Genomic DNA, 15,338 nt, shown 5'->3' with positions numbered 1-15,338 from the left:
CTAAAGGGACAAAAAATTTTTTTTAAAAATTATAAAAAAATAATAAAAACACTTGTCTCCCTTTACTTTGTAAAAAATCAAAAATACAATCACACATGTGGTATCCATGCGTCGTAATGACCCAGAGAAGGAAGTTAATGCATTATTTAACCCCTTAATGACATGGCCCCTTTTTTTCTTTTTTCCCCATTTCTTTTTTTCCTCCCCCCTGTTTAAAAAAATCACAACTTGTCCCGCAAAAAACAAGCCCTCACATGGCCGTGTCAATGGAAAAATGAAAAAGTTATGGCTCTTGAGACGCAACTGCAAAATTAGTTGAAATTCAATGATTAGACCATTTTAAAAAACCTGCCCTGGTGGGCACGACAGGGTGGTAGGAAACCCGCCACTCAAGGGGTTAAAGGATCTGGGAATGTTTAGCTTGCAAAAAAGAAGGCTGAGAGGAGACTTAATAGCTTTCTACAAATATCTGAAGGGCTGTCACACTGCAGAGGGATCAGCCCTATTCTCATTTGCACAAGGAAAGACTAGAAGCAATGGGATGAAACTGAAAGGGAGGAGACACAGATTAGATATTAGGCAGTGAGGGTGATCAGTGAGTGGAACAGGTTACCACGGGAGGTGGGGAGTTCTCCTTCAATGGAAGTGTTCAAACAAAGGCTGGACAAATATCTGTCTGGGATGATTTAGTAAATCCTGCACTGAGCAGGGGGGTGGACCCGATGACCCTGGAGGTCCCTTCCAACTCTACCATTCTATGATTCTATGAGTGCTGCAAATCTTGAGACATGCATAAGAGAGAGAATGGACATGGTGCTAAAATACTTTTCTCCGTAGAAAACCAGCCCCTGGTTAGAGGGGGTTCAACCTTGGTTAACCACATTCCCTTTGTCACTGTGCATCAAAGCTCCACTTGCCAGCGGAACTATTTAATGGCAAATAAGCAGTTGAGAAACTGGCCCAAGGATCATGAGGGGGGAAATGAATACCTGACTTTTTTGTCCTTGATGGAAACCCTAGCCCCTTCTTCTCTGTAAGCCACTGCCCTTCTCCCAACAACAGATGTCAGAATTAAGACGTTGGAGCACAGAACTAGAACGCCGCACCTTCAAGGCAATATTCATCAATGGCCTTAGCTACATTCATGCCATGCAGTTGCACAGGGTGTCAACCACCAGCTTCTACGGGGCACTAGGGGAATGCAGGCAGGTGCAATCACCCACCCTTAAGTCCACTCGCCCAGATAATTCAAAAAAGTTGGACCACTGTGTAATGGAAATGGTAAGAAAAAAATACACAATGTTCTGGAGATCTCATTCAAACACATTGTATTCCCAGTAGAACACAAAACATATTAGAGGGGGAGGGGAGACGTTTCTCCATTTCATTTAGAATTAATTTAGAAATTGATGGCAGCAACACAACTTACAAAAGTTAGGCAGAGGCCATGTCTACCATTGTGTAGCGTTCCCTCTTTTGGGAAGTGAGACCAATTGCTGGAGTTCTGGGAGAAGAATGTTGTCCCCTTCTTGTCTCATGGAGGATTCTAGCTGCTCAGCAGTCCTCAGTCATCTTTGCCGAATCTTTAGTTTTATAATGTGCCAAATGTTTCCTATTGGTTCAACCTGGACTCTTCTTTTGTGTAGCCATGCTGTTTGATACATGCAGCATATGGTTTACCATTGTGTTGCTGGAATATACAAGGTTTTCCCTAAAGAGACGATGGAGGTACTGGTGTATCTTGTCTCCACCACAAGTGTGGGTGGAGACCTAGTGATGGGCTGTATACGCCCAGTTCATGCCCAGCAGGTACTGATTGGCGGCCTGCATGAAGGTCTTAGCAGTGCGGTGCTGGAGTTTTGTCATGGATAGAGGATTATGTTACTTGCCCCAGCGGTCATCTCTCCTGCCACCCTTCTGTCTGTGTCTCCGATGCTGTTCCTTCTTCCCTGGAGAACCCTAGAGGCCGACGAACAACGGGACTGCCAGGACCTGCACGGGAGCCAGGCTGGCTGTCAAGTAGGCTTACCCTTGTCAACACTCACCACTTCCAGTGTCCACAAGGTACATCAGCATCTGGATGGAGTATATGTTGTTCTACAACCTCTATATACTGCTCAGCACTGATAGTGCCTTTCAGGATGTGTAAGCTGCCCATGCCATAGGCACTAATGCACCCCCATACCATCAGAGAGGAAAACTTTTGAACTGTCCACCCCGGACAGAGAGAGAGAGCGTGAGCCAGTCCCAATCCTTTTTTTTTCTACTCAAGGCCCAGAGCAGAGGTACTCGTATTTTCTCAGTTGTTCACGCCCAAGCATCCTGAAGTCTGGGACCGCTGGGTGGAGGTACTTATCTTTAAGCCTGTCTGAATATACTTCTAATTTTACCTGCACTTGGAATACTGATTGTTTTTGCCTTGTATCATTTGAGTTGTTACCAAGTAAAGTTGTTCCAGGCCCTGACCGTTCCCAGGGACCTGAGGTACTATACTACGGTATTATTGTATCTTGACAGGGGAATGACGCCCCCTGGACCTGATTGGCTGCAAGAGCTGGCTGTGCTGCAGGTCCTGGCAGCCCAGTAAGCTGAGGCTGCAGCTGCAATTTTGGGAGCCCTTTATCTGGGTTCCTTCTCGAGCCGCGCATTCGGCCAGCTTAAACCCACTCCCCCTCGGGCAGGTAGAAGAAGGGACCCCACTGCTATGCAGGGCTGCTGAAACTCCCTCCCTGCCGGCCGTCTAAAATAAGAAACCCCGCTGCAATCCATGAAGGGCTGCACCTCCCTCCCTTGCCGGCCACCGGAGAAGCCGCGCATTGCTGTAACTGAAAACCCCTCTCTAGTGGCAGGCCACAACAACGGACCCCACAGTGTGTGACAGCACTGAGCGGGGTACCCATGAGGGAACCCACAGGCCTGTGAACCGCCTTTGCCGGCGGTGGCGCTAAAGGAGTCCCCCCAACCTTCCCCCTCCCTTTCCTTACCCCCACTCCCTTTCCTTACCCCCTGTCAGCAACAGCCAGGACACAGCTAGGGCCCGTCCACCCACAGCACCACTACAGCAGAGAGGCAGCAACTGAGGGCTACACTTTCAGACATACGCCAACCTCCCCCCCCCCCTTCCCGTCTTCTCGCATTAGGAGACCAACCAGGCAACAGCAGCGGGGAGTTCAGCGTTATAGCCAACGGCCCGCAGAAGGAGGACAGCTAGGAGGACCAGGTTTCATTGTAGGGATGGTATTGGGCAGGTGATGAGCGGTGCCTGGTTTCCATCCACCCTGACCGGTCTCCCCTCCCCCAGCATCATGCTCCACCACCCGGGTCCCTGTAGGTATGGTATTGGGCAGGTTATGAGCAGTGCCTGCTTTCCCTCCACCCTGACTGGTCTCCCCTCCCCTAGTATGATGCTGTCACCACCAGGCTTCACTGTAGGAATGGCATTAGGCAGGTGATGAGCGGCGCCTGGTTTCCATCCACCCTGGCCGGTCTCCTCTCCCCCAGCATGATGCTCAACCACCAAGGTCCCTGTAGGGATGGTATTGGGCAGGTGATGAGCAGCGCCTGGTTTCCCTCCACCCTGACTGGTCTCCCCTTCCCCAGTATGATGCTGTCACCACCAGGCTTCACTGTAGAGATGGTATTGGGCAGGTGATGAGCGGCGCCTGGTTTTCCTCCGTCCTGACCGACCTCCCCAACCGCAGCATGATGCTCCACCACCAGGCATCACTGTAGAGATGGCATTGGGCAGGTGATGAGCGGCGCCAGGTTTCCATCCACCCTGACCGGTTCTCCCCTCCCTCAGCATCAGCATTATCACCTCCAAGCTTAACTGTAGGGATGGTATTTGGCAGGTGATGAGCGGCGGCTGGTTTCCCTACACCCTTACCGGTCTCCCCTCCGCAAGCATGATGCTCAATCGCCAGGCTTCACTGTAGGGATGGTTCTGGGCAGGTGATGAGCAGCGCATGCTTTGTATCCACCCTGACTCGTCTCCCTTACAGAGCCTGATGCTTCACTGTAGCGATGATATTGGGCAGGTGATGAGCGCGCCTAGTTTCTTTCCACTCTGACCAGCCTCGCCTTCCTCTACATGATGCTGCACCACCAGGCTTCACTGTAGCGATGGTATTGGGCTGATGATTAGCAGCGCCTGGTTCCTCTCCACCCTGACCAGTCTCCCCTCTCCCAGCATTATGCTGCCAGCACCAGGCTTCACTGTAGGGTTGATATATGGCAGGCGATGAGCAGCGCCTGGTTTCCCTCCACCCTGACCGGCCTCCCCTTCCCCAGCATTATGCTTTCACCACCAGGCGTTCACTATAGGGATGGTATTAGGCAGGTGATGAGAGGCACCTGGTTTCCACCCACAGTGACCAGGTTCCCCTTCCCACAGCATAACACTCCACCGGCCTGATAATGCTCCACCACCAGGCTTCACTGTAGGGATAGTATTGGGCAGGTGATGGGCGGCGCCTGGTTTCCCTCAACCGTGATCGGCCTCCCCTCCTCAGCATTATCCTGTCACCACCAGGATTCACTATAGGCATAGTATGGGGCAGGTGATGAGCGCGCCTGGTTTCCACCCAACCTGACCAGTTTCTCCATCCCCCAGCATAATGCTCCACCACCAGGTATAACTGTAGAGATGGTATTTGACAGGTGATGACTGGCACCTGGTTTCCCTTCACCCTGACTGGTCTCCCCTCCCCCAGCATGATGCTCCACCACCAAGCTTCACTGAAGGGATGGTATTGGGCAGGCGATGAACGGCGCCTTCTTACCTTCCACCCTGATCGGTCTTCCTGCTCCCAGGATGATTCTCCATCTGTAGGAATGATGTTGGGCTGGTGATGAGCGGCACCTGTTTTCCTTCCACACTGACCGTTGTACCCTCTTCCAGCATGATGCTCCACCACCAGGCTTCACTGTAGAAATAGTAATGAACAGGTGATGAGCGGCGCCTGGTTTTCCCCCACCGTAAACAGACTCCGCTCCCCCAACGTGATGCACCACGACCAGGCTTCACTGTAGAGATGGTTTTGGGCTGGTGATGAGTGGCGCCTAGTTTTCTTCCACTTTGACCGGTCTTCCCTCCCCCAGCATAATACTCCACCACCAGGCTTCGTTGTAGGAATGGTATTGGGCAGGTGATGAGAGGCGCCTGGTATCCTTCCCCTCTGAACAGTTTCCCCTCTCCTAGCATGATGCTCCACTGCTAGAGTTCTCTGTAGGGATGGTATTGAGTAGGTAATGAGCTTGGTTTCCATCCACCCTGACCGGCCTCACATCTCCGAGCATGATGCTCCACCACCAGGCGTCACTGTAGGGATTGTATTGGGCAGGTGATGAGAGGCGCCAGGTTTCCCTCCGCACTGAGCGATCTACTGTCCCCCAGCATTATGCTGCCCCCACCATGCTTCACTGTAGGGATGGTATTGGGCAGGTGATGAGCAGCACCTGGTATCCTTCCCCTCTGACCACTCTCCCCTCCCCCAGCATGATGCTCCACCACCAGGCTTCACTGAAGGGATGGTATTGGGCAGGTGATGAGCAGTGCCTTGTTTGCCCCCACCCTGACCAGTCTCGCCTCACCCAGCATGATGCTCTACTATGAGGCTTTACTGTCTGGATAGTATTGGGCAGGTGATAAATGGCGCCTGCTTTCCCTGCAGCCTGACCAGTCTCCCACCCCACCAGGCTGCACTGTAGGGATGGTATTGGGCAGGCAATGAACGGCGCCTTCTTACCTTCCACCCTGATCGGTCTCCCTGCTCCCAGCATGATTCTCCATCACCAGGCTTCACTGTAGGGATGGTATTAGGCAGGTGATGGTTTTCTTCCACCCTGACTAGTCTCCCTTCCAGAGCTTGATGCTTCGTTGTAGGGATAGTATTGGGCTGGTGATGAGCAGGGCCTGGTTTCCATCCACCCTGACCGGTCTCCACTCCCCCAGCATGATGCTCCACCACCAGCCTTCCCTATAGGGATGGTATTGGGCAGATGATGAGCGGCGCCTAGTTTGTATCCACCCAGACCGGTCTCCTCTCACCCAGTATGATGCTATTAGCACGAGGCTTTACTGTAGGGATGGTATTGGGCAGGTGATGAGCGGCGCCTGGTTTCCACCAAGCCTGACCAGTTTCCCCATCCCCTAGCATAATACTCCACCACCATGCTTCACTGTAGGGATGGTATTGGGCAGGTGATGAGCAGCGCCTGGTATCCTTCCTCTCTGACCAGTCTCCCCTCCCGTAGCATGATGCTCCACCGCTAGACTTCGCTGTAGGGATGGTATTGAGCAAGTGATGAGCGGCACCTGGTTTTCCTCCACCCTGACTGGTCTCCCTTCCAGAGCTTGATGCTTCACTGTAGGGATGGTATTGGGCTGGTGATGAGCGGTGCATGGTTTCCATTCACCCTGACCTGTCCCCCCTCCCCCAAAATGATGCTCCATCACCAGGTTTCACTGGAGGAATGGTATTGGGCTGGTGATGAGCGGCGCCTGGTTTCCATCCGCCCTGACCGATCTCCCCTTCTCCATCATGATTCTCCACCACCGGGCTTCACTGTAGGGATGGTATTGGGCAGGTGATGACCAGCACGGGGTTTCCCTCCACTCACCAGCCAGGCAACAGCAGCGGGGAGTTCAGCGTTATAGCCAACGGCCCGCAGAAGGAGGACAGCTAGGAGGACCAGGTTTCATTGTAGGGATGGTATTGGGCAGGTGATGAGCGGTGCCTGGTTTCCATCCACACTGACCGGTCTCCCCTCCCCCAGCATCATACTCCACCACCCGGGTCCCTGTAGGTATGGTATTGGGCAGGTTATGAGCAGTGCCTGCTTTCCCTCCACCCTGACTGGTCTCCCCTCCCCTAGTATGATGCGGTCACCACCAGGCTTCACTGTAGAGATGGTATTGGGCAGGTGATGAGCGGCGCTTGGTTTCCCTCCATCCTGACTGACCTCCCCAACCGCAGCATGATGTTCCACCACCAGGCTTCACTGTAGGGATGGTATTGGGCAGGTGATGAGCGGTGCATGGTTTCCATTCACCCTGGCCTGTCCCCCTCCCCCAAAATGATGCTCCATCACCAGGTTTCACTGGAGGAATGGTATTGGGCTGGTGATGAGCGGCGCCTGGTTTCCATCCGCCCTGACCGATCTCCCCTTCTCCATCATGATTCTCCACCACCGGGCTTCACTGTAGGGATGGTATTGGGCAGGTGATGACCAGCACAGGGTTTCCCTCCACTCTGACCATTCTCCCTTCCTTCAGCATAATGCTCCACCACCAGGCTTCATTCTGGAGATGGTATTGGGCAGGTGATGAGGGGCGCTTCGTTTCCCTCCACCCTGACCGGTCTCCGGTCCCCCAGCATGATGCTCCACCACCAGGCTTCACTGTAGCGATGTTATTGGGCTGGTAATTACCAGCGCCTGGTTTCCCTCCACCCTGACCGGTCTCCCCTCACCCAACATGATGCTGTCACCGCCAGGCTTTACTATAGAAATGGTATTGGTCAGGTGATGAGCGGCGACTGTTTTCCCCCACCCGCACCGGCCTCCCATGCCTCAGCATGATGCTCTACCACCAGGCTTCACTGTAGGGATGGCATTTATCAGGAGATGAGCAGCGCCTAGTTTTTCTCCACCCTGACCGGTCTACCCTCCCCAAGCATGATGTTCCACCACCAAGCTTTACTGTAGGGATGCTATATGGCAGGTGATGAGCGGTGCCTGGTTTCCCTCCACACTGGCCAGTCTACCCTCCCCCCGCACAGTGCTGTCACCACCAGGCTTTACTATAGAAATAATATAGGGCATGTGATGAGCAGCGCCTGATTTCCACCCACCCTGACTGGTCTCCCCTCCCCCAGCAATATGCTGCCACCACCTGGCTTCACTGTAGGGATGCATTGGGCAAGTGATGGGCAGCTTCTGGTTTCCATCCCCCCTGACCAGCCTCCCATGCCTCAGCATGATGCTCTACCACCAGGCTTCACTGTAGGGATGGCATTAGGCAGGTGATGAGCGGCGCCTGGATCCCCTCCGCCCTGACCGGTCTCCCCTCCCCAAGCATGATGTTCCACCACCAGGCTTCACTGTAGGGATGGTAGTGGGCAGGTGATGAGCGGCATCTGATTTCCACCCACCCTGACCGGTCTGCCCTCCTCCAGCATTATGCTGCCACCACCAGGCTTCACTTTAGGGATGGTATTGAACAGGTGATGAGCAGCACCTGGTTTCCCTCCACCCTCGCCAGTCTCCCCTCCCCCAGCATGATGCTCCACTACCAAGCTTCACTGTAGGGCTGGTAATGAGCGGCACCTAGTTTCCATCTACCGTGATTAATGTCCCTTCCCGAGCATGATGCGTCACGGTAGGAATGGTATTGGGCAGGTGATGAGCGGCATCTGGTTTCCCTCTACACTGACCGATCTCCCCTACGCAAGCATGATGCTCCACCACCAGGCTTCACTGTAATGATAGTAATGGGCAGGTGATGAGCAGCGCCTGGTTTCCACTCATCCTGACCAGCCTCGCCTCCCCCAGCATGATGCTCCACCACCAGGCTTCACTGTAGTGATGGTATTGGCAAGGTGATGAGTGGCGCCTGGTTTCCCTCCACCCTGATCGGTCTCCCGTCCCCCAGCATAATGCTCCATCACCAGGCTTCACTGCAGGGATGGTAATAGGCAGCTGATGAGCGGCGCCTGGTTTCCATCCACCCTGACCTGTCTCTTTTCTCCCAGCATGATGTTTCATCACAACTCACAAGGCTTCACTGTAGGGATGGTATTGGGCAGGTGATGAGCGGCGCCTGGTTTCCATCTACCCTGACTGTTCTCCCTTCCAGAGCGTGATGCTTCAATGTAGGAATGGTATTGGGCAGGTGATAAGTGGCGCCTGGTTTCCCTTCAGCCTGACCAGTCTCCCCTTCCCTAGCATGATGCTCCACAACTAGGCTTCACTGTAGGGATGGTATTAGGCAGGTGATGAGCGGCACCTAGTGCCCCATAATCTGGCGGAACTGCTCCACATAGAGCACCATCCAGTCATGTGATAACTCCTCAGATTAGGAAATGCGCAAACTTGTGACAAACTTCACCCCCCCCTACGCAGGCCGCTATCCTATAAAAATGTCAGTCCAAAAATAGGGGGAAAATAAAGCAAACCGTGTTTGTTCTCTACTGAGTCTGTCCAGCAGCGGGCTTACTGATGACATAAGCCGATGGCGATGACCCCCGTCGCTTACAGTCACCAGGAGCGACGCCTGTTGTGTACATAGAAGAGAGGGGGCAGTAGCGAGCATCAGAACGGGCTCCCAACACTTTGTTTGCATCTCATCTGGACTCCTGCCATGGTTCTCACTACCTGGTACTGTAGTAATGATGGTGTGGCCAACTAGTCCTGGGCCCCGTGTTGCTAGGTGCCCCAAAGCTGGCACACGCCCTGCCTCTCTGGGCTGTGCGTTTTTGCATGGAGGGTATAATGAGGGTCACACAGACGATACTATCAAGATTTAATCACCTTGGACGGATCATCTGCAGTTATTGGTGAGGTTACAGGAGGGGCCCTCAGGGACCCCCCACCCTCTGTGAACACCCCACCCCAATACAACACAGATATCATTCTATAAATAGTACATATAGCTTTGAGTCCATTCGTTAGAACACTTTGGGGTCCCCTGGCGGCCCTCCGCCTTCTCTCATCACTTGATGTGGTGGTGGAACTGTATGACAGCCTTTTCCTGCTCGGTCGTCTCTATGGATCCATGACGGAGCTGGCGGATCTCATGAATGGCGTCCACGCCGGTGATCCTTCTAGATTTTACCAGATAGCAGGCCAACATGGTGCCAGTCCGGCCGTACCCATGAAGACAGTGGACTGCGACCCCCTGCAGGAGAGAGCAGAGCGTCAAATGCTGGAGGTGAAGGTAACAGACTGCAGGCAAGAGCATTAACCCCTTACTGACACGGCCTTTTTTGGCCATAGGGACACAACGATTTTGGGGGGATTTTCATCTCCTCATTTCCACCCCAATGGCCATAAGGGCTTGTTTTTTGCGTCGCGAGCTGTAGTTTTTATTGGTACTGTTTTTGGGTCCCCATAATGTATTGTAGAACATCAATTCTCCTATTTTTTTTTTTTTAAAGCATTCATCATGCAGAATAAGTGACATGATACATTTTTCCGTGGATTGGTACAATTACAATAATACCAAAATGCTATATATTTTTAGGTTTTTCCAATTTTGCACAATAAAACCCCTCATTTGGGAAAAAAAGTTTGTTTTTTTTACTACTAGTTTTTAACATGGCTTCTTTTTTTTGTCCCTGTAGAGCAGGGGTCCCCAACCACCGGGCCGCAGACCGGGGCCGGGCCGTTGGGTGGTTAGCGTCGGTCCGCGGCACCGCCGGGAACTTTTGCTCTAAACACAAGGCCCGCGGCCCGAATCCGGCCCGCTGCCTTGTGCTATGACCACTGAAGCGATTACCAGCGGGGGCGCCGCAGCTCCCCGCTGGTAATCGCGCTGTTCCCGGCGCACACACTGACGTCTGTGCAGCCAGATTCCCCTCCCTGAGTCCCCTGCTCATTAGTTCCGCAGGAGAGGACTCGGGGAGAAAGCGTTCCGGGCTGCACACTGACGTCCGGGCAAGCAGAGAGAGAGCGACAGCAGGGAGGAGGTAAGTATATGGGTTGGGGGGGCTGCATATTATGGGGGGGGGGGCTGCATATTATGGGGGAGGCTGCCTATTACGGGGGGCTGCCTATTACTGGGGGGGGGGGCTAGTTATTACAGGGGAAGGGGCTGCCTATTACTGGGGGGGCTGGTTATTACTGGGGGGTGGGGGCTACTTATTACAGGGGAAGGGGCTGCCTATTACTGGGGGGGCTGGTTATTACGGGGGGGGGGGGCTGCCTATTACGGGGGGGCTGCCTATTACTGGGGGGGGGCTGGTTACTACGGGGGGGCTGCTTATTACTGGGGGGGGGGACCTGCTTATTACTAGGGGGGGCTGCTTATTACTGGGGGGCCCTGCTTATTACTGGGGGGGCTACTTATTACAGGGGAAGGGGCTGCTTATTACTGGGGGGGCTGGTTATCACTGGGGGGGCTACTTATTACAGGGGAAGGGGCTGCCTATTACAGGGGGGGCTGCCTATTACAGGGGGGGTCTGCTTATTACAGGGGAGGGGGGCTGGTTATTACTGGGGGGGTGGGGGCTGCTTACTACTGGGGGGGCTGCTTATTACTGGGGGGGACCTGCTTATTACTAGGGGGGCTGCTTATTACTGGGGGGGGCTACTTATTACAGGGGAAGGGGCTGCCTATTACGGGGGGGGGGCTGCCTATTACTTGGGGGGGGGCACTGCCTATTACTGGGGGTGGGGCTGCTTATTACTGGGGGGGGACCTGCTTATTACTGGGGGGGCTGCTTATTACTGGGGTGGGGGCTACTTATTACAGGGGGAGAGGCTGCTAATTACTGAGGGATGGGGGCTGTCTATTACTGGGGGTGAGATAAATTATATGCTGCCCTATTTGTGTGCTGGGGGGGGGGATAGATTATATACTGCCCTATGTGTGTATTGCCAGGACATTCTAAATGTCATAATTAAATAAGAATGCACTAAACTCCAACCCCCTTCCTAACCCCGCCCCCTATAACAAAAGCCCCGCCCATGTCCCACCCAACCCTGCTGGGCCTTGTAAAAATGGTCTTGCTTGAAGCCGGTCCCTGGTGCCAAAAAGGTTGGGGACCACTGCTGTAGAGGACGTAAACTTACAATGCTATGATTGCTCTGATGACACACTGCAGTAATTCTGTACTGCAACGCATTATTACTAGTTGTAGTGATCATAGGCCATGGCTTACTTGGATGCCATCCTCTGGCATCCGCTTGCCATGGCAAGCCATTGGCCTTCTGCAATTATATAGAGGAGGGCCAATGACATCACAGAGGAAGCGCCCTCCCTCTATCAACCCTTTATATGCTGCGAGTAACATTGTTCACGGCCTATAAGGGGTTCTCACCGATCCCTGCTGTTGCAGCACAAAACCAGCTGTCAGTTACAGACGGCTCCCGCTGCAGATGGCGCAGGCTCGGCGTCTGAGAGCGTACTATCCATAGGTCGTAAGAGTATGTCCTGGTGCGGGAGCGGCTTCCAAGTCAGGACACAAGATTATGTCCTATAGCATTCAGATATTAAGGGGAACTTTTAGATGTGCTGTAAAAGTCTGATAGGTGTGGCTTCCACCACTGGGACCCGCAGCTATCTTGAGTTGTGGCCCCCGGCCTGACTGTATATGCTGTGACCAGGGGTGCTCCAGAATTACCCAAACGCGCTGCACTATGCTGTTCCCATCATTTCCATCCACTTCTACTAGAGTTACAGAAACAATGTACTTGGCCTCGTCTACAGTGGTGTTCCCGTCACGGCCATGTTTGGCTGCAATAGAAACCCCCTTTTAACCCCTTACTCCTGCAGCCATTTTTTTCTTTTTTTTTTGTCCTATGCACTTTCAAAGAATTGTAACTTTAGTATTTTTCTGGTGATATATCTACATGAAGGTTTGGTTTTTTTCAGTGCTACCATTTAAAGTACCATGTAAGATATTTGAAAACTTTTAAAAATCTCGAAGTGGGGCAAAAAGAAACAAAAAAAAAACAATTAAGGGGGTGGGGTGTTTCTACAGCGTTCGTGGTGCAGTAAAAAGACAAGTTACATTTGTTCTGTGGGCCAGTATGATTACTTTTTTTCTTTAGCTTCTTTTACGTAGTACTACTTAGGCCTCATGTCCACGGGGAAAATCAGGCCCGCTACGGATTCTCCATGGAGAATCTGCAGCGGGTCCCTCCTGCCCCGCGGACGTGAGCGCTGAAAAGAAGAATAAATAAGAATTAACTTACCCGCAGCGGACCGGGCAGGTCTTCTCTTCTTCACGGCCGGATCTTCTTTCTTCGGCCGGCAGATGTACTCGGCACGCCGGCAGCGTGCCGCGCGCATGCGCCAGGCACATCTGCCGGGCCGAAGCAAGAAGATCCGGCCGTGAGGAAGAGAAGATCTGCCCGGTCCGCTGCAGGTAAGTTATTCTTATTTTAGGTCTCCTGCGGTTCCGGACGGCTTCCATAGGCTTCAATAGAAGCCCACGGGAGCCGTCCCCGCGGGAGACCCGCACGAAAATGGAGCATGTCACTTTTTTTTCATGCTCCTTTTTTTTTTTTTTTAATTCCCTTTTATTGACGATCCGCGGGTATTTATCTACCCGCGGGAGGTCAATGCATCCCTATGGGGTGCGGATCCGCTGGCAGGAGAAGAGTTAAAATCCGCTGCGGATTTTAATTCTTCTTTTGCCCGTGGACATGAGGCCTTACGGCTGCTGCACACTTGCGTTTTTTTTGCGCGTTTTTTTTACGTGATTGTCAAGGGGACTTTCCAATGTTAAAAACGCATTGCAAGTTGGTGCTTTGCAATTTTTGTGCGATGCAGGACAGTTCACCCAGCCCCCCAAACTTTGTCAAATTTCTCTGTGCATCCCCTGCCCATATAAGTCAGTTTATGCATTGGAAGCACCGAGTTCACCATCTGGATCCATGCATTCCTGGTCGGCCTACCAGGGTGCTTCCAATTCAACAAAATCACCTTTTTAGATAGAGAAACAGTAGCTTATATAAGGTGCGGGTTGCCGCTACCAGTGGTAAGTCTCCAACAAGCCCAAAGAAGCACACCCCAGGGTGCATGATCCTCAGGCCCTCAGATGAGATTCCATAAATATAGGAACGTCCCCCAGTAGTCTCGCATGACACTGCAGTCCCATAACATGTGCATGATGGTCCCACCAGCAATTAAGCATCGTGGGCAGGTCGCTGAGGGGAGCAGACCCATTACATGTAGCCTGCAGGGGGTATAGTATAATATAGCACTAATCAAAGGAGGTTCAGAGCCCGCCAATATGTCTTTATTTGCCCCCGCTAACAGATCAGGAATGTCAGTAACCCATTTCTGGGTGACCATCTTCCTCAACGGGGCAAGACACTGCACCAAGTGGGCATAGAAACGGGACAATGGCTTCACTAGGTTACACATCTTTGCCAAGCCTTCCAACCAAGTCAGGGACAGCGGTATGGACAGGCCCTGAAACGGAGCCCTGATCACATGTCGTAGCTGGTAATATCTGAAATAGGAATGCTCAGGCAGGTCATATCTGCAGCTGTAGGAAAGTGCAGAGGGTGCCCTCACTGACTATGTCAGATAGGACATTAACACCATGAGCCCTCCAGAATGTGGACTCTGGTGCAGGATTAATTATGTGAAATTTTAACACATTGGACTGTTACAGATGCAGCGATACCAGGGAGGGGGTTTAAAGCTTTAATATCTTTTTTTTTTTTTGTAATAACCCCTTACTGCTTTTGGGTGTGAATGTACGGCTTCTAGCGTCGGGGTTTGTATGGAGCGTAATGCGAAGCCGGTCACATTGCATACATGGCAGGTACTTACTGTGTGAATAGCTGACACCAGCCGCAATCAGCGCTGACACTGATCATGGCTGTTAAGTCTTCAAACAATGCTGCCAATTCTAACAGTGGCATTTAAATGCCCCGATCAGACTTCAGGGGTCCCGAACAGCTACCCTCGGGATGAGATCATGAAGTGCTGTTCGGTTGTCATGGCAGCCTAGGTCCTTCTGAAGGTGCCCAAGGCTGCAATGTGTTTCTGCCTATTAGGATGAGTCTGTGGCCTGTCCTAATAGAATGCTGGCAGAAATAGCATACATTGTGATACTGGAGTATTGCAGTATATGGTATGAGCAATTAAATGATCACAAGTTCAAGTCTCCTATGGGGACTAAAAAATAAATAAATAAGTAAAATAAAGAATTTTATTATAAAATATAAAAAAATAAAAAGTTTAAAAAAAAACAAAAAAACTTCTCCTTGTTAATAATAAAAAAAACAGACACATATTTGGTATCGCCGCATCTGTAAAAGTCTGATCTATCAAAGTTAGGGCTCCGGCACACTTACGTTTTTCTTGTGTGTTTTTTTCACGCGATTGTCAATGGGACTTTCTAATGTTAAAAACGCATCGCAAGTTTGTTTTGCAATTTTTGTGCGATGCGTTTTTAATAGAGATGAGCGAGCACCAAAATGCTCGGGTGCTCGTTACTCGAGTCGAACTTTCAGTGATGCTCGAGAGTTCGTTTCGAGTAATGAACCCCATTGAAGTCAATGGGCGACTCGAGCATTTTTGTATATCACCGATGCTCGCTAAGGTTTTCATTTGTGAAAACCTGGGAAATTCAAGAAAGTGATGGGAACGACACAGC

At 51.9% G+C, this 15,338-nt stretch overlaps 1 protein-coding gene across 4 annotated transcripts in view; it reads right to left on the bottom strand.

The window, feature by feature from the left end:
* Window positions 1-9,506: 9,506 nt before the first annotated feature.
* DUSP23 (dual specificity phosphatase 23) overlaps window positions 9,507-15,338 on the bottom strand; it is a 15,167-nt gene continuing 9,335 nt past the window's right edge. For all 4 annotated transcript variants that reach the window (XM_066609069.1, XM_066609070.1, XM_066609072.1 and 1 more), the window contains one exon: window positions 9,507-9,898. In XM_066609069.1, coding sequence (XP_066465166.1) covers window positions 9,713-9,898 — 186 coding nt within the window. In that variant the 3' untranslated portion in view covers window positions 9,507-9,712. The remainder of the gene's footprint in view (window positions 9,899-15,338) is intronic.

This window comes from Eleutherodactylus coqui, chromosome 6, assembly GCF_035609145.1.
Source record: "Eleutherodactylus coqui strain aEleCoq1 chromosome 6, aEleCoq1.hap1, whole genome shotgun sequence".
Lineage (NCBI taxonomy): Eukaryota > Metazoa > Chordata > Amphibia > Anura > Eleutherodactylidae > Eleutherodactylus > Eleutherodactylus coqui.
This window is presented reverse-complemented; position numbering and strand designations above follow the sequence as displayed.